Genomic DNA, 19,853 nt, shown 5'->3' with positions numbered 1-19,853 from the left:
GTGGTGAAAAAAAATAAAATCACATTTCGCATTAAATATATCACAATTTTTGTTATTTTACTATATCCTTTAAAACAAACTTATCTCCATTAACAGCCTTCGAAAACGACAACAAGAAAACTGAAAAGAATGAGGTGGAAGTTGGGTCCTTCTGTGTCCAAATGCTGCTCCTTCCTCCTCCACCTATCCTGAAAAAGCTCCACCCGAGTTCAAAAGCACAGAGACACGATCAGCCGTCCTGGTCGTCTAATAACCAACAACACCGAGTCAAAGTTTGTCCTGCTCAACAGGAAGTTAAGAAAAAAAAACATGCAGACCTGAGCAGAAAAGCACAGAAAGAAGCAGTCACAGAACATGCAGCTTTATTTTTTTTAATTTATCTGCCAACATCTTTAAACTGGACACTAACACATCGCCGCCGCCGGACAACAGTGAAATCAATGAATCCATTCCCATTCATTTAGCTCTTTGTGTGTGAAGCCATTACTGGATTTTTCTGCAGGGTTTGGTGGCATCGACCCCCCCGTCAGAGAGGAGAAAGTTTTTGAAGAGAAACAGAGATCGGCCGATCAGAGGGAACAAAGAGACAAAGGAAAGTTGTTCGTTCTGACGTTTGCTCACCTTCTGGGCACATTTTAGATTCCAACCAATTTCTCTCGCTTTAAACAAGTTATTGCTTTTGACTTGGCCAATCACAGGGAATTTACTCTCTTCTGCCTGGACACGTAAAAGCTATCTTCAGACCAAAAAGGTGCCCGAACAGATTGTACTCCTGGCTGAATCTTTCTCATCCAACACAAGTTGTCAATAGAAGAAAAATGCAGAAGCGGAGGAGGAGGGGAAAAAAAAGGAGTTTTTTGGGGGGGTTTCAACAAGTATTATTCATCAGCAGCAGAAAGAACTGCAGAGCAGCAGGGCTGTGCAGAGCGGGTCTGCTCGGAACATTTGTTCCAGGAGTTGATAAAAAGCAGCTAATTGATTTCAGAAGGGGGCTTGTCTGTGCAGTGCTGCTTGAACACAATACAATCAGTGCTGCTATCGATCCGCCACTGGAGCCTGCGGGGCAGACGGAGCCCACGGTGGGCTGAGAGTAGTGTATCAAAAAAGTGTAGTGTACAAAAAAAAAAAAAACACTTGATTCTTGAACAAACAGGAGCAATAAATAAGCAAATGCAGGCTGGGGGACTCTTTGCTGCTCAAACAACAATGATTATTTTTATATCATAAGAAAACTAGCATTCTTTGAAGGAATGTGCATCATCCACTGCTTTAAATGCGAAAGTTTTAAAAAAAAGATCTTGCATGATTCATTAGTGCTCAGTATGTGTTGGGGATGACTCTCAGCTACTACCACACCAAATTTGAGCTCATTATCTGGACAATTGGCTGAGTTATAGCCATTTTTGTGTTTGCTGAGGTTATTTCGTTGTGGCAGCCATCTTTATTTAGGTGGACTTCAAATGTTAGTCAGCTGTAGATGTACATCCAATGATTAATTTCTAAGAGTTTCATTAAAATCCGTTGAGTGCTTTATGAGATATTTTGCTAACAGATAAACGCAGAGTCGATTCTATGACTGCTACCCTTTCAAAGTGGTGGGTGATAATAAAGCATTTAGTGTTGTGCCTCAATTCAGGAGAGGAGAAACTGGTTTTATTAAACTGTTCACATTTTAAGATAGCTAAATTATTGCATGAATCAAATATTGAAAACAAACCAGGACGGAGGCGGTCTTTCTGTTACAGGCACGCAGGAAGTCAAGGTAACGCAGAAGACTTCTCATTTTTATTGGATCCCAAATCTTGGGTCAACATTTGCCCGGGGAGTGACACTGAGGTTAAAGGTCACGGTTTTCTTCGAGACCTGTCAGCCTGTCCGCTGACCATAACGACACAAGTGTTGCCGCGTCTCTGCTTTAACAGAGGGAAGATTCAGGGACGATGAAGAGGAGTGCGAGCTACTTAAAGACCGCTGACAGATTAAACCCGGAGAGAGAAACTTCAGAGGCTTCAACGCAGACTTAAACACGACTCAGGGAGGCATTAACGCTGCCTTTCTGGGTTACGCAACGCAGATTAAAAACCGTTCCGGCTCAAATCTTTGCACACTGACAAGCCATAACTTGATAGGAAATATACATTTCTGTGAGTTACTTTGCATTTCCAACTCTATAATTCAAAATATTAAAACAAGATGACACTCTTTGACACTTTGCTGAAACCTAGTAAGATGAAATTGAATAGTAATACTAATTTGAACTACTTTTTTTTTAAAATACTGTAATACTTACATATCAGATCAGGCTGCTTTTAGTAAACTACAGAATAAACTAGTGTTGCTGCTGACTGCAGCCTTTTTGTCTCTTCCAACTATGGTGTACAAGAGGACAAAACAACTTCAGAATGATTCTTGTAATAAATGATGGAGGGGGGTATTAAATTGGTTTGCAATGCATTAAGTAGGTCTAGTCAACCATCAAACCGCAGACAGGTTCTGTTATTGTCATAAAAAAAAGACAGATTCAGCTTGTGACTGCAGAAAATTGCTCTTAATTCAATAATCTTATCTGTTTTGGGAGAAATACTGAGTTTGAGAAGCGGGTTTGTGTAGCAGGGACACAGATAAAAGATCCAGCCTTGCTGCTAAATAAATTAAATTAGTAAAAGTTTTATTTTTCCCTTCTTTTTGGTTTGTGCAGACGCCACAAACCCATTGTGCCTTCCAAATCAAAGTGAAATATACAGCTCCTCAATTTTTTTTTTTTTTGGGCTTGCGATGTTTGAAGGTTGGCACAAATTTGAAAAACTTCAAAACTCTCCGTGAAGGCTTTACATGTTGGGATTCAAGAAGCTCCATCCTATTCAAAAAAGCTCACATGTGGGTCACTGACTAGTCCAAATTTTTTTTGACTCATCTGGGTTTGTAACAAGCAGACCTACAGGGGCCGACATATCATTTTATTCATATGCAGGATTGTCAATCTGACTTTTGCTTACTTTAGAGGGTATATTTTCTTGTCAAACAGGCCCAGAATAAAAACAAACCACCGGTGAAAACAGAGCGGGACATAAGAACGTGTTTTCTCGTGTCTCTTTCGGTGCTTACGTTGTTTGGGTTGTTTCTAAGACCAGCTGGGTCCCTCATTCTCTCCTCCATCAGTCCTCATTAGTCCCAAAAGCACCTGAGCTAACCCACAGTGGCATGGCACGCTATGGGCTGCATAAACATGTCGGCCTGGTAACATCCTGCCATTGATCACTCAGATGCTTGTCCACGCTGGTCGGGCGGCCGGTCACCAGCTGCTGCTTTACCAAACAAAATGTACCAAAATCACACTAAGTGTCTGAGAGCAGATGAGCTCAGACTGGGGATGTTCGGATGAACTGTCGCTGAGTTTAACGGGCACTTGTGGCTGATCAACCAAAGAGTTTATAGAGAAAGAAGAAGCTGTGACACGTAAACAAAGCACTAAACATGGACAAGGTCCTTAACACAGATTTTAGAATTTCCTGTCGATTTTTGAGACATTTTTGACATCAAAACATCTGTGAATTTACTATGTTTCCACAGTGCTGCTGTTTCATTATTTGTACTCTTGGGTAAAATTATTGGATGTGCAATGTTTGTTTTTCCACAGTACTTTTTCCCCCCACTTCATTGGCTTCACAATGCATTTTTTCTTAACATAAACAATTGCCTACTACTGCAAGAGATGCTTTGTTTTCCATTAAATGCTGTTCCGTTCTTTTAACTTTTAAATAATAAAATCTTTTTTTTTTTAATAATTGAGAATCTGACCACAAATGCAAATCTGACATTTTTCTTCTTTTAATTTAAATCTTAAATCTGTTTATGCTTGCCTGCTAAACAGTTAAAGCTGATTTACTGGGATTTTTGTGCACAACCATCTCTAGAGTTTAAAGAGAACGATCCAAAAAATACCCTGTAAGCGGAAGTCGTGGGGGGTAAAATGCCTTGTTAATGTCAGAGGTTAGAGGAGAGTGGGCAGACTGGTTCGAGATGACAGAAAGACAACATTAGCTCAAATAACAACTTGTTCCAACCCAGGTCTGCAGAAAACCATCTCTGAACAGACAACACGTCCAAACTTGAAGCAGATGGACTACAGCAGCAGAAGATCCACCAGGTGCCTCTCCTGTCAGCTAAGAACAGGAAACTGAAGCTACAGTTCACACAGACTCACCAAAGTTAGACAATAAGAGATTATAAAAACATTGTTGGTCCAAAGAGTCTCGATTCACTGAACTCCAGTGGTCTCCACAGTCACCAGATCTCAATCCAATCAATCACCTTTGGGATGTGGTAAAATAGGAGATTCACATCATGAACGTGCAGCTGACAAACCTGCAGCAACTCTGTGATGCTAACATGTCAGTATGGACCAGGATCTCTGAGGAATGTTTCTAGCATCTTATTGAATCTATGCCACATAGAATTTAGGTGGTTCTAAAGGCAAAAGGGGGTCCAATCCAATACCAGAAAGGTGGAGCTAATAAAGTGGCAAGTAACTGCATATAGGGTATCTTGCAAGACAGGATTATTGCATGCCTTATTTCAATTTCTGGAAGTGGTACATGAACCAAAAGTACACATGAAGAGACTAGGTTTGTATTTTCTATACAGTCAGTTTAAAAAAAACAAAACAAAAAAAACCCACTCTGCTCATTTGAACGACTTTAAAGACAGTTTCTTTTTTAGAAAATGCACTAAATAGAGTCTGGACACACCAATGGTTTTCTATTTTCTACTTTTCTTTTTTTTCTATACTTATCCACAGCTGGAAAATAATAAAATCAAATTCCACACTTTTCAAAGACTATTCTGTTGAATATTAAAACGTGTGCTAAATTAATTCAGAACAAACTGAGCACCTTGTTTAAGCCTCAACAACACAAGGAAGGAGTTATTTAAACTTCAAATGGAGTTAATAGGATCTTTTTTTTAACTAATCAAGAGTGACATCAGTTCGATTAATGCACAAAAATGGTTTTGCTGGAGTGACTGGAAGTAGTAGAAACCATAAAATCACAGAGAAAACGGGCATAAAGTCATACTGAGGAACTCACCATGTAGTGCAGATCATCAAAGCCATTCAGGAGCAGCTTGCTCTCGTACTGCGGCACCCCCACGTGCTCCAGCCAGTCCCCCACGGGCTGATCCAGCAGCCGGCCCGCAGCACCTGCTGACAGGGGAAAGCGCTTCAGGAGAGAGAAACCTTTCAGCCGGTAGCAGCGGCACTCTGAGGACGACAAGTGGCATTGCCACATAACTCTCGGCCAGCAGAGCTGAGCGCACCGGCAGCAGGAGGGCGGTGGAGACAGTGTCCTCTGGACAGGGCGTCAGCTCCCGCAGGCCTGCGGAGGCTGAACCACAGTCACTTGAAACGGTTCAACCACCCTCTCGGTGAGGGGTGAAGGGAATAAAAAGAATATACCACCAGCAAACTGACTCCCTAATGGAAATTTACCCACGCTTTCGACCAGGAAAAAAAGGCTGAATGGCTCATGTTTGGAGCAAAAATACTAGAAGGTTCATGTATGAAGCTCCAGCTTTCGAAAATCACTCACGAAGATGTGCAACAGTTCCTAACTTTCGGGAAATCCTTCCAGTGAAGATGGTTTGGTTCAGTCAAATGGAAAGTTCTCTGGTTTATCAGTTCATAGGTCTACACTAAAAACAGTCCAAACATGACCCACAAAATCAGCAGCGATCACAGGAAAAGTAGCAACAAAGCTATACGAGTTAGAGAAATTAAAAGACTCCATTGAGCTGAGACTGAATACAGAGGCGTCAGCAGCAACAAAAACAACTTATTTCATGGAAATAAGTTACAGCAACACTTTCAACATAGTAACCTTTCCTTGAATCTAAAACTTAGTTTGGTTGGACCTCTTTCACAGGAACGCAAACAGACATCATAAGCTGTAACAACACTTATGTCCAACATGCACATCCAAAAGTTCCCTTTTCTCTCTCCCAGTCTTCCAAAACATCCAACACCATTCCGGGTTGAGATTCCTACTTAAATAATCCAATTCCACAACTCTGGAAGTGTTCAAACAAGAAAAATAAAGTAAGAATCCAATGAGCTACTTTCAGAAGGTCCTTTAAAAAAAAACCCAACAAATTCTTCTGCAGACAATAGTGCTAAAATCGTCCAAGACGTGGTCAGCTGTGGCATTTTCCGACAACAACAAGATCTAAAGCACTCTGCGCAAAGCAGACCATCCAATCCTGCATGTGGAAGTGTAGTCCTTCTTTTGTCCTGTCCGTTCACCAGCCTGCTGCCTGCGACTCCCCTCTCCTCTCCTCTCCTCTCCTCCCTCCCTCTCTCTCTTTCTCTCTCTACTTGCATGCACTCCTCAGCCTCCCCCCACCCCCCTCTCTTTCTCTCTGAAATAATGCAGGTGGCTGCTCTTTGTCATTTAAAGCTACCATTTCAGCTTGTGACCCCACCTCCCAAGCTCTCGCCACTTGCATTTGATTTTGGGTGCCTGAAACATCTCCACCTCGGTCCTTTCCCTTCCCCTTCAGGTTCCCCCCCGACCACCTGCCACTATTCTTTTCACTCTGATGCAGAAGTTAATCAGCAAAAATACTAGAGACTGCGAGCCAATGAAGTCCAGGAATCACTGGCAAACACTAGAGCAATCAAAAAGGAGGGGGGGCGGAAAGTGACGCAGCTTCTCGTGCGCAAATAAAAAAAAAGAAGAGAGGGCTTTTTTTCTGCTTCCTGAGAGCAGCGGCGTAGAGGCGAAGCTGAGCGCCAAACAGCTGAAAGCCTCACGTGCACAGAGGAGGATTCGGCCAAAAGAAAGCTCTGATGGGACACTAACTATTTTACTGCAGCAGTGTCAGCTTTCCTCAAGACCACAGAGTAAAATGTGCTCAATCTCTGACATAAGGAGTGGTTCATATTTAAACAGAGACCCATCCTGCTGACGGTGTATCAATCCAGAGTGGAAGAATAAACAGAGTATGTGCTGCATTGTTTGAATATAATAAAAAAGCAGCTAAGGCCAGAGTGAAGGTGAATGCTGAGCGGCGTGAGATGGTAATGCTGACGGGAAGGAGTCGATCGTTCGGGGCAACAGTGTCTGAGTACCATCCATCAGCCAGGGTGACAGGCTTCTGAAAAGCCAGGAGGGTAACAGGAGAGCAGGTACAGAGTCCTCAAAGGCGAACACCAAATGTAATCAATTGTCTTTGAGATCAGATAAAAACATAAAAGTCCCATCTGATGATAAAAAGCCTTAAAAAAAAAGAATGTTCATAACTTGGAAGACTACAAAACAAAATCACATAAATCTTGTTTAAGCAAGCCAAGAAAGGCAGCCTTTATGCTTCACACAGGCTGATTTCAAATATTTGAGCCTAAGGTTAGCATCTCCCTGAGCAGCGGCTGTTGGAGACGAGCTGGAGAACGACATTCGCAAGGGAGTCTCCAAAATGTCTCAAAACCTTAGAAGCGTTCTCAGTTTCCTCGCGTCTTGTCGCTTGGAATTTTAACATGTTGACAACAATTGCGCAGTAAATTGTCACTCGTGGTCACTGGAGCTATATTTAGACACCTTCAGGGGAGCTCTCTTAAGACAGAAAACAATCGAGGCTACAGCTTTAAGTGTCCAGATCTAAAAAAAAAAAAAAAAAATGGAAACAAAATAATAATAAAAAAAGATCCAAATCTTCATTCCTAAAGTGTACTCCACTCGATTAAATCATAAACATGGGGGCTTAGAAGCAAGCTATGCCAGGTACAACTTGGTCATCTAAATAATGTGCACTGCCAAGAATACAGTTTCGCAAGTGATGCACACAAAAATAGGCTGTGATTTTTAAAAACTTGGCTGCTGAAAAGGCGTTGATCGCAAACACTCAGAACTGACCTATTTCCTTTCAGTTTTTAGTTGCCAAGTAGTCTACAACAGTCGCCTACCACCGTAGGCAGACAAATTTAGGGTTTTCTATACTAGCTAGAGGACTTACAGTACATTGTACACAAAATTACTAAAGCAACAGTTGTGTTATTTATTACAGAGGAGGATAAATTTGTCAAAATCAGGATTCAGTTATTAATATTTAAAAAAAAACTATGCAGTTCACTACTTTGACCTCATACTTTAAGCTTTCACCAATTATTAATTATTGGATTGAACTAATTATCATTTTACAGCACAAACAGTCAGTCGATCAACTCTACCTTGCTGATCTCTGGAGGATTCGATGCCAGCTCCGATCAGCGTCATGATCTTCTCAATCTGAGGACGGGAACAAAGAGAAAAGGGATCAGCGCCTGGAAGAGCCACCATGCTTCCACCTTAAAACTTTCAGCAACAATAACACACAAAAAAAGAAAAGCCCCCTTGCATTGAACACTGAAGTCACTCCATGCCCTCTCTCCAAACTCTCACAGTCCAGATCAGGAACGTTGGGAAGTTTATTTTATTAAGTGTATGATCGAAACTTTAGGCTTTTGCAGGACCCAAAAACTTGCAAAGATCTAAAGCTCTGATCAAAATCCCTTCTACATTGAAAAATGGCCTTACTTTTTGTGCACTTCTCACTGGACCGGGTCAAACATTTCAAGCAAAACTAGATAAACCTTTTGATTACAGGCGTCAAGACCAGTATCAAGGTCGCTGAGGACACCTCAACTCTTAATCTGCACCATCACACCGCTGCTGCAGCTGAAGATTTTCTTTTAAGAAGGAATATTATAAATTCCTGGAAACTCTCATATTTATGACCAAAAATCTGTCTGGAGGCGAGCCTTTGAATATTTCAGCCTCATAGAAGTTTTAGATATTAATTATTGGGAACATCAGGAAAATTTAGTGAGAGAGAGAGAAGCATGGAATGGGCCAGAAAAAGTCTGAGGTTACCCTGCAAAAACTTTGAAAATTATTCTGTTTTCATTGAGCTAGAAGTGCTCCATCCATCCACCCACCCACCCACCCATCCATCCATCCATCCACCCATCCATCCCCTAGCCCAACATGTTAATAACATAAAGAGACAGAACACCTTCAATGTTTCCTCCCACATAAACACAAACCCTTAAAAAGAAAAAAAAAAAACTGTTTAGTAATCTTTCTTGACCAAACATGCACTTTTCGTTTCAGCAGCAATTAGAAACACAATGAAACCCCCACAGAGAGCATGCATTTATTTGGAAGGCCAACATAAGCAGTGGCAAAAATGAGCAACTGTCCGCGTTTCTTTTTCCTTCACAGTATTACAATTATTATTATTCGAGTAGTCACTGCTGGATGGGATTCAGGTAAACTCAAGCGTCACCTGCAGGAACGATGTACTTCAGTGTGTAGAACAATTGTTTGAAAGCAGTTTGAGGCTCTTTAAAGGAAAGCACACGGAGAGCATCAAAAGCGAGCCCATTAGCCACACCCGAGTGAGCCCAGATACTCGTGTTTCCAGCGATAACTTCATGCACCGCCACTGAATCCATTTGAACATCGGTAGAGCGTTGCCTCCGAGCATCGCCGCAGATATCCACATGCCGTACACATGCACACAGTTTAACGGCTTCAAACAGAATGCGGTAGTTTCCTCCAAGTGCTGCAACACAGGCAGCGGTGGACTAAGGAGCATAATTATTATTCCTGTGTGAGCACAGAAACATGGCGCCCGTTTCAAACAGCCCTCAGCTGAGTTTTCAAAACCATCAGGAAGATGCTGACAGTGAAGCTGTGACTGATGTCAGGTACTGTCACTTTAAATCTTTCTAGTATATGGACATATCGTGAATAGGCGCTTTTTTTTTTGTCCTTCCTCTGTTGCATAGGTCCTGGCTGCTGCTGAGCACCCCCAGACAGGTCCCCATTAGTATAATTAAATGTGCAATGAGTCTACACTTGTTCATCATCAATCAGTATGGGGATGTTTAATAGTAAAATGGTGTGTAATTAAAAGAAAAACGTCTCCCAGAGGGGGCAGAGAGAAATTTAACCAAAAAGATACATCTATTCATGAACACTGCTGTCTAATGAGATATCTAATCATGAATTGAAGTGGCTGGACTTGATCAAAAAAAGTAATGAACTGCCAAGATTACCCTATTTCAAAGCAACCCACGAAGCTTGAAAAGATCCCATATACCTCTGCAAAGAATGCCCCAGAAGAGGACAGAGTCGAAGCCCAAAAAAAGAAGCAGGGATTCAAATGAAAGTGGACGTCTTACGCTGTCAGTGGAACTAGAGCTTTGGTGTTTTGGGGAGGGAGAAGTCATCTGTGTCTGCTGGAAGAGAATTTAGAGTTTTGATCTGACTTGTGCCAGTATGACTAAAGCATAGACACTGTTGTTTGTTTTATGGCAGGGCTAAAACACAGCAGTCACGTTGTTTTATACACAACTCCCAAATATCCAAAAAAGGTTGGGGCGTTGTGTAAAATGTAAATAAAACAAAACAATGATGTGCAAATCTCGTAAATCCGTTCTTTTATTCACAATAAACATATAAAATGCTGAAACTAAGTCCATTTTGAAATGACCAGAGAAGACTGTAGCGTTCCAGGATGGCGTTCACATCTGGCTTCTTCTTTGCATGATAGAGCTTTAACCAGCATTTGTGGATGTGTTTACAGACAGTGATTTGTGGAAGCGTTCCTGAGTCCATGCAGTGATGTCCAGGACAGAATCAGACCTGTTTTTGATGCAGCGGCCCCTCGAGGCCTGAAGATCACAGCCATCCGGTGTTTTGGAAACAAATTTTCACAAAGTGGTGAACCTCTGCCCATCTTTACTTCTGAGACATTTGATCTCTTTAAAATGCTATTTTTATACCCTATCCTCTAACCGATTGCCAAAAAATGTGATTATTTGCAAAATACTATTTCTTATTTATACCACTTACCAGTACAGCTTTTTGTTGCCCTTACGCCAACTACTTTTGACATGTGTTGCTGCCATCAAATTCAAAATTCCTTTATATGAATGAATTCCAGATTATTGCATTTTTGTTTTTGTTTACGTTTTACACAAAGACCCAACTTTTTCAGAATTGTGGCTGGAAAAAAAAAAAACCTCAACAAAGGTTATAGTGAAAAACATCAAATGCAATGCACTAAACCACTATTTGAAATGGTTGAAAGAGAAAAGATTAGACAATAACAGAGTCAGGCTGAAAAATATGAAACTATTTGACAAGATGCATTTTGAGTGTACATTATCTTCTGTTATTGTAGGTCTGGTAATCTCTTATCCATTTTGAATTTTAAATAGTCAACTTGGGTTTAGGATGGTCTCTTAACACCTAAATAATTAAATCGTAGCCCATTAGAAAGCTGCAGATGAACGCTGGCATTGACCAGGGCTCTGTCAAATCCCACGCATACATCTCCTGAGTTAATGAGGATGGGCTCTGCTCTCATAAAGTGGCTGAGGTGAGCACCGGACAGAGGATAATGCTCCTATCAGGGGCATCACTCTTTCGAAACAGGGCATAAAAGAGGACAATAACAATTATATCACCCTCTGAAGTCTAGTGGAAAGTTTACTTCTTCACCTCTGGGAAGATAAGACATGCCAGTGTAGATTTTCCAACATCGGAACAAAAGCTCTTCTGATTGCTTCATGCTTAACAATCTCAAGATGGCTCTCTGAAAACCTCCAACAGCTGTGGAAAAGAAGTAATAAATGTTTCGGACTGACTTAACCAGGCTCAAAATATCAAGAAACACACATACACACACAGTCTCTACGCAACCAACTTTATCTGCACACAATGTAATGAAAAAAGGGAATACTAGCCGATCCAAAGAGAGTCAGAGGCAGCTACCGTGAAAGGCAAGTGTGATATAGTGTTAGAAGTGGGCAAATATATCCCTATCAGAGGATATGACCCAGCGTTTTCCTCAAGGTAAATTATATCCACAACAAGAACAAAATAAAAACACCCCCCTCAGTTTTATGTTCGAGGTCCAAGACGCTCTGAGTCATGAGAAATTAAAGCAAGATGGGGGGGTTGTGCAGCAGGACTGAATCAATACAGAGAGGATGAGATGGAAGGGTCCATTGTTGGAGGAACTCAGTACGAACAGGGAGACACAAAGAGCAGGGGGCAGAAGTCACTGACAAGGTGGGGGTCAACAGCTGAAGAGCTGGCAAAGATGAGACATGGTCCGAGTGTGATGGAACCTATTTATCATGCTTCTCACAGCAGGCCTGCCGCCCCACGATGATGGAGAACACAATAACTTTACTGCTTCTTCACTGGGACCTGAAAATCTCTTCTTTTAACAGCAGCCTTGGGAATATTGAACAACGGGACAAATAAACTAAGAGAAGCGCTGACGGGACAGCTAAAGGACACATTCGGGGAGAGACTAAAGGCCGCAGATGGAGAGTGTGTGTTTGGACACACACCGGGCGCAAATTGGCAAGCTGGCATCGACGCGAGGGCTGGCTGAAAACCGCGAACTGGTAAGTGGCATCACGGGGAGCACAAACACACCGGTGAAAAGTGCCAACACCTCGGTGCGACAGCAGGACAAAGCACAGTCAGCAGACACCAGTGTCTTCCTGAAATAGCTGCTCCATGTCATGTTTGCGCTTTTAGAAAATGGCGTCCTTCAGGTGAAGTGTGGCAGGACGTCCTGTCTCTTCACTGACTGAAGACACTAAACAACCTGATGTCTGAGGTCACCTGTCAATCTTATACGTCCTTCCTCTCTATTGGCCTCACACACACACACACACACACACACACACACACACACACACACACTTGCAGTATAGTTTGATCCCAACAAGTCCAAAACACAAGAAGTCTTCTAAACTTACAGCAAACCCACAGAAAAGAAAAGCTACACCAAACCTCTGAACTCACGATGCAGCAGCACAAGGCGGCAAAAAAAAAAAAAAAATCTGCCAAGAAAATTAAAAGTGAACTTAAAATAGGACAGTAGATGAACTTTTTAAGAAAATATTAAACGGCATGAGGAAGAGGCCTGAGTTTTTGTCTCTTTCTATTGCTCAGCTAATAAAGAACCAAACTTAAATCAATGCATACCAATCAAAAAGGCTTCAGGAGAAATATAGCAGCCATAGAAAGGCTGGAAAACATCAATTGATTTCTCATTTGCGTCATTCATAGCAGTTGGACAAGATTAATTAGACTCTGGAAGAGCCAGTAAGGGAATCGATACTCACAAAAGCTGGTTTCATCGTAGCTGTTAAGAGAAAAGTTAAAAAGTAGAGCGAGGAAGCGGACAGTGGCCCTCAGCCTCTGTCGCCGTGTGGAGCTTCTGTTTCTGTGAATGCTGGCCCACACAATGCACCCCCTGGATTGTCATCTCCAGTCTGATTTCAGGGACCAACCTGCATTAGCATGCGCTTTACACACCAACACATCCCCCTCGAATAAACGCACACACATGCACACCCTTGGAGCTTCTTAAATGGAGAGGCGCACAGGGCGAGACCTCATGCAAGTCAAATTGTCCTTGTCGCGGAACCAGAAGCAGAGAATCCAAGGGTGTGTGAGGCTCAGAGGGAGTGAGAACAAGATACAGAAAAGAAAAAGGGAAGAGGGTGTGAGAGCTGGAATATTTAACAAGGCCAATTCAATTAAAAGGCCGAGCAGTCACTGAGGGGACGCCTTTCGTACCCGTGTGTTAAAGCAAGATCATTTTATGTCGAGAGAAAAAGTATATCGCTATTCTGGTCAAGCCTGGTGTGTGATGTCACGTGAAATTGGGAGGCATTGCCAAATCTGTCAGAGCTAAAAGTGTGCGTTTTGAATGACTTTCAGCTACTACCGCACCAAACTTTAGCTCAATATCTGTACAAACTGGCTGAGTTATGGCCATTTTTGTGTCTGCTAAGGCCAAATACCAGTGGCTGCTGTACAGAACTGCACTGATTTCAAAAGTTAATCAGTTGCAGATGTGCGTCCACTGATAACTTTCTGTGAGTTTCATTAACATCCATTCGGTGGTACATGAGACACTTTCTTAACGGACAGTCAAACGAACAAACAGACAGATGGGCAAACTAACTTTTGGCTGCCCTTTTTGTTTCTCAGCAGCAGGCATTCAAGGAAAAAAAGACGTTGTTTCGAAGGAATGGGCGGTTGCACCAGGAGGTGGGCAGACAGCCCCTTGGCTAAATACTGGCAGCCTGCTGTACAGAGCGCTCCGGAGCAGCCAGTTGTGACCGGAGACGTGGCTGTGACAGCGACACCAGGACTCACTGTAGACGCTGCCGTGAGGACTCCAGTGAATTTTCAAGCTTTACAGGAAACTCCAAACAGTCAAGGCTGGAGCACATTAATATTATTTTTAATCCCAAATTCCCTTCACACAATGTGCCCTTTATATAGAGAGTGTCAGTTTACATTGATAGGCAAAAGAAACTTAATTACCAGAAAAGAAACTGAAAACGCAAAGCTACTGGCGCAGCTCACAGGCTGCTTCACACAAATACAGTCTGCACAGTTTAACAAAAACAACCTGCAAACACACAAGGAAGAAGTTTGGGAACAAACCCATTTGTTCCCTCGGCGGCAGCGCTGAGCGTCAAAGCAATAAAAATAACTTACAGGGTCCATTGTCTGTGTTTTTTAATCCTAAAACTATTTAATTTTGTTACCGACTTAGACCGAGAGTGCAGAAAGTGCCCTCCAGTGGGGGGGATAAATAATTTAAGGCGAAGAGTGGAACTCTCTGCCAGTCGCTTCTTACGTTAAGATTTTATGGACACTTTCAGGCGTTCAGATGGACCTAAAGCAGGGTGGTTCACTTAGCATCGAACATTTAACACGAGGCCTCCATTTGTGACAAAACCTCTCTCTCTCTCTCTCGGTTCGAAGCCAATAACATGAGCCGTTCTGCTGCCACATGGGGAGATCATGTTAGTGCGAGAGGAAATCAATACAGTCTGTTGTGGCACGTCCTCGACAGCGGCTGCTACTATTACAGAGCACTTTCCCATGCTCGGTCTGATTGCTTCATGGGTGCAGACGCACTGACACAAAGGTAACAGTAAAGCTCCGGGATTATTACGGGCTGCAGAAGGTATCTGGGAGGAGCAGCAGTCTGCATTAAGCAAGTAATGACACGGCTGCCTTAACCCTGTCAAACTCTCAGAGGTCACATCCCTCCGGTGTGTGTGTGGTGCTCGTGAAGCTGCTTAATTAGATTGGACAGTGTCCTATCATCAGAGCAGATACATCTAAATGATACAAGCACACATTTTAATCTCTTTTAATGGTCTTTTCGCCATACTAGATCACAACGTGCTGCGGTCTGTGAGGTGCAGGGTCCATATTCCATCTGGGTGTTTGGCTTTGACTCCACTTTTAGGCTCTGGTGTGTTAAAATTTGCTTATTGCAGATGTGGTCAATATATTCTGACAAATTTCACTGTAACTGTTCAGTCCCTTGTGAAGCAACCGTGTCTATCGTTATACTTTGCTCCCTAAAAAATCTCATGCTGTGCATTAAGTTGGGTTATTCAATTCATGGCTGAATAATGACTCCTCTGCTGACAATTAAAATAAGGAAAATCTAAACTAGAAATAGTATGAAAGATCTGGTTTGAATCTCCTAAACATCAATATCAGTCTCACTCTAGCTTCAACATAACAATGCAGAAGAGTTGCACAATATATTGAAAATTTATCACTGCTTGGACCACAATAAAGCCTGAGCTATTACTTTCCACAGGCCTGCGTTCATGCTCCGAATGCCAAAAATGCTTTTGGTTGATACGATGGACTCGCGCTGCTCTTGATGTTCATGCTCAGTTTAGATTGGCTGAGCTGCTAACGCACGTGTCAAGTGTTGTGTTGACAGCACAGAACAAGATGAGTGAAAATGTGGATTTATTGCAGATGATGCCATTGAAATAGTCAACAACATCATCCTAACCGCATGTTTTCCTAATACTGTGCAGCCAATTACAAACCAGCTAATCCATTGTACAGTCTTTTTTTGCATGATAGAGCTTCAACCAGGATTAGCGGATGGGACAGCAAACTGTGTTTACAGACGATGATTTGTGGAAGTGTTCCTGAGCCCAGGTACTGATAACCAGAGCAGAATCAGACCTGTTTTTAAAGCAGTGTTACCTGAGGGCCTGAAGATCACAAGCATCTCATATTGACTTTCAGCCTCGTTCTTTCAGCTCAGAGATTTCTCCAGATTCTTCAAATCTTATGATGTTATGAACTGTAGATTAAGTAATAGTCAAAGTCTTTCCAATTTCTCCACTGAGGATCAATATTCTGAAACTTTTCCAGTTTCTCCCAAACTGGCGAACCTCTGCCCATCTTTACTTCTTACTTCAGCCTCTTTAAAATGCTCTTTTCATACCCAGTCCTCTTACTGGCCTGTTGCTAATTAATGTAGTTAGTTGTGAAATGCTCCCCCAGATTTTTCTTATTTATACCACCTATGGTTACAGCCTTTTGTTGCACCTGTCCTGTTTTTGCTCCAGTTTTGATGCTGCCGTCAGATTCAAAATTGCCCACTATTTTTCCAAAATATTGGACAATTTCTTAGTAAACATCACATTTTTAAACTATGTTCCAATGTGAATAAAATATGGGTTTATAAGATTTGCAAATCACTGCATTCTGTTTGTCTTTACATTTTACTCAAAGTCCCAACTTGCTTAAAATTGCAGCAAAAGTCCTTTTCCACACAAGCATTTTATGTTGCGCCATGTTTCTATGGTAGCCCAGAAAGGACAAACCTGACATTCACTCCAGAGAAGGACGAATCTAGTTGTTCATATTCCCCTCCCTCCCATCTTTAAAGAAACTACGGAAAAAAATAGAAAATAGTTTCTCTGAGTATTCTCAACTTCATTGCTAGATGTGACACCGAATCGGGAAACTTTTAGGAAAAAAAAGGGTTGGTTTACTAAATAAACTGTCTCAAAAGCAACACTAGAGGTCCTTTTAGAAAGTCCCTTTCTGATTCTTCTTTGTAGACTGAACTCTAATGTTGCTTGCGCCGAAAAAAAGATTGTGCAAAGTGTTCTCGAGTCCTCGCACGAATAAAATCCTCTAAGACAAGGTTACCCTGATGGCGCAACGAGACCGAGTCCTGACAAAGTTTTATGACTCGCCTGCAGACCGGAGAAGCGTTTCCTATAAACGGGCCCGTGCTGGCCAACGTCCACGCGAGAGCCAACTAAAGCTGGAAGTGTTGACGGGAGTATTTCCAGACAGCGCAAACATCGGGTCAAACTGCCGTCGTGCATAAATGCACCTCTAATGCCTCCTCCGCAGCGACAGGCTTCTCCTGCACTGCGGCTGGCCCGACACCGCTATCAACATCTTTCAGTCTGCAGGGGACCGCAGCTACAGCGGCACGCCATCTGGTAATTTATGACAGACAAATATTAAGCTCGCACTCTCTGCAGAAGTGATGACTGAATGAGCTATTTATACGTGACGTCCAGAGGAGGGGAAAATAAACAGCACATGCCGATGCAAAACACTGCAACAATAAATAACCGCGCGCTGAACTGAATGTAAGGGGCTCGACGTGCAACACACCAGCAACAAATTATTCCATCTGTGGCTACCATACGTCGTATATCAAACTCTGCCAAGCTGTATACAAACTCAGCCCAGAGCAGCCGTGATATCGATCCGCTGCTCTCTCGGCTCGCTGCGGTTCTTCTGATTGTAAAGAAACACGAGGCAGCAATACGATCTGATCGCCTGAGAGACAAAAAGCCCCAGTTCTGGCTGAGTCCAGGTTCTGGCTCAACGTGGTTGGGGGACATTAAATACGACGGGCAGGGTATGTCTCCAGGGTGGCAGTACAGTTCTTGCAGAGGTGCCTCGAAGGAAAGTATTGGCACACGAGTGGACAGCTGAAACTGAGGCTTATAGAGCGTGTTGAATTCTGCGAACAATTAGCCGGTTGTTGGAGGAAAACTAAAGGACATAAAAAAAAAGAAAACCTGTCTTCAACTTATGCTGGCATGACTCTGTATCCATCTAATTATTTGTTGTGAAAAGTTGACTTGCAATCCTGAAAACTTGGTAAAAAAAAACGGCACAATCCTGTTCTGGTTTGAACAATAATGTGTGTTTTTGTTGTGTTCTTTTTATATTCTGAGCTCCACATCTCTACAAAAACTCCCGTCCATGCCTCTGTGAGCAAAGAAGGGAAGAGCTGAACAGAGAGCTGCAGCTTCGGCATTCTCTCCCCGAGTCTCAAGTTTCAAATCCACGTCTTACGTCTTATTCTTCTCCTTCATTTCATCCCCATCTTCTTGTCTTCTCTAATCTCCTTTCACAGCGGGGCTCTATTTAGCTCTTTAACCGCGTCCAGACAAAGCATTAAAATGCTAAATGTATGAGGGATACTTTTAGTTTGGAATATCCATCGAGGTAACAAACATAAGCCAAAACTGAGAACATAAAAGCAGACAAAAAGAATGGAGCCAAAGCAAGTTTTTGGTACAACAAAAGCACCAAAAATACATTTCATATAAGGCGAGCTGTATTCATTTGAATGCATTTACCATGTAGAAGCACTAAGACATTTTTTACCCCCCTCCCTTCAGGACAACAGGTGGCTTTGAGTTGACAGAAGAATAAAACAGCCTGTGAGGAATCTGGCTGCAGTCAGCAGAGCTCTTTGCAGCTGATGTTCAAGTTTGCTTTCAATTCAAGAACACTATCTGGACTTTGTTCTTCATTGTGAAGTACAAACGTTAAAGGGATTAAAGACTTTATGCCAATAAAACCAGCTGTAGAAACGAGACATTATACATTTGTATTTGGGTACAAACCCTATCCATGATTACAGTGCAGAACTCAGAACAAGCCTGAAAAATGACAGTTTTCCATCTGAAACGATGTAAGAGTTGACTGCTTACCTCGTCCCATTCCGAGGTGAAAGATGGAGATTTTTCCAGCCTCTTCTTGCTGGTGCTACAGTTGGAAACTGACTCACTGCGGTTGCCCAGTCCCCCTTCCTCCTCACCAGGAGGCGACACGAGCAAGTCGGAGTCAGACTTGGAGAGGCTGCGTGCCAGCTTCAGGTCTCCGGGAGGGCGCATCCTAACCCCGGCTCCTGCCCCCAAGTCCCTGGGCTCCTTGTTCACCGTGGCGTAAATTGCTTTTGGGTCGCAGTCTGTCAGGATGGCGGCCATGCTGGGACGGTTAGGTGGCGGCGAAGCCGCCGGTACTTCCTTTTTCGCTTTGGTGGATTTCCTTGCTTCTTGCTGGCCCTGGTTGGGAGGCGGAACGCCAGGGAGCCTGAAGGCGTCCTCCCTGCAGTCGATGACGGGAGAGGATCCGTGCAGGAGGCCGGTGAACTGCTCCGGGACGCCTGCTCCCTGGTCCTGGCTGAGCTGGGAGTTATCTGTGGGAGAAAAAAGGAAACGGAAAAGGAATGGACAAAGTCAGCAGGGGAAGAATGCAGCTCGAGTAGGCTGGAGAGTGGACTTCCATCTGAAGGGCAGATCCTTAGAGCGAGGCTAATAAGAAACCACCCACACACCCTGAAACAGATCTGCAATTGTTTCCTACAGAGAGTGACGAAGAGAAGAAGAAGGAGAGAGCACAGCGAGAAAAGGGCGTTTGTTGGAAGGAGAAATGAGTGAATTCCAAACCCAGCTTGCAGCCGTCTGACAACTATCTGTGTGCGTTTTTTTCCCTCGCAGGGAGTTGAAGCAAGTCATCGACGTGAGCAGCTTCAACTCACAGGGCTGTTCAGCTCTCAGGTCAGTTTCCCAAAATGACACATCAACATTTCCCCAAAGTTTTAGAAATAAAGTTTTACGCTAACGTTGAACGCACACTTTTAGTAGAATTCACTACAGATCTCTGAAAATATCTCTGTGG

The 19,853-nt window shown here is 42.8% G+C and overlaps 1 protein-coding gene across 12 annotated transcripts in view; it reads right to left on the bottom strand.

Annotated features, from left to right (window-relative positions):
* Positions 1-19,853, bottom strand: part of LOC108232044 (ankyrin repeat and SAM domain-containing protein 1A) — a 66,687-nt gene that overhangs the window by 11,615 nt on the left and 35,219 nt on the right. For 4 of the 12 annotated variants that reach the window (XM_037976906.1, XM_037976902.1, XM_017409559.3 and 1 more), the window contains 4 exons: positions 18,884-19,371; positions 10,220-10,276; positions 8,222-8,279; positions 5,088-5,203 (listed from right to left, as the gene is read on the bottom strand). In XM_037976906.1, coding sequence (XP_037832834.1) covers positions 5,088-5,203; positions 8,222-8,279; positions 10,220-10,276; positions 18,884-19,371 — 719 coding nt within the window. The remainder of the gene's footprint in view (positions 1-5,087; positions 5,204-8,221; positions 8,280-10,219; positions 10,277-18,883; positions 19,372-19,853) is intronic. The other 8 variants (XM_037976910.1, XM_037976909.1, XM_037976907.1 and 5 more) reach the window with 5 other exon arrangements.

Source organism: Kryptolebias marmoratus, linkage group LG8 (assembly GCF_001649575.2).
Source record: "Kryptolebias marmoratus isolate JLee-2015 linkage group LG8, ASM164957v2, whole genome shotgun sequence".
Lineage (NCBI taxonomy): Eukaryota > Metazoa > Chordata > Actinopteri > Cyprinodontiformes > Rivulidae > Kryptolebias > Kryptolebias marmoratus.
The sequence above is the reverse complement of the archived record's forward strand: the minus strand, read 5'-3'. Positions and strand labels throughout refer to the sequence as shown.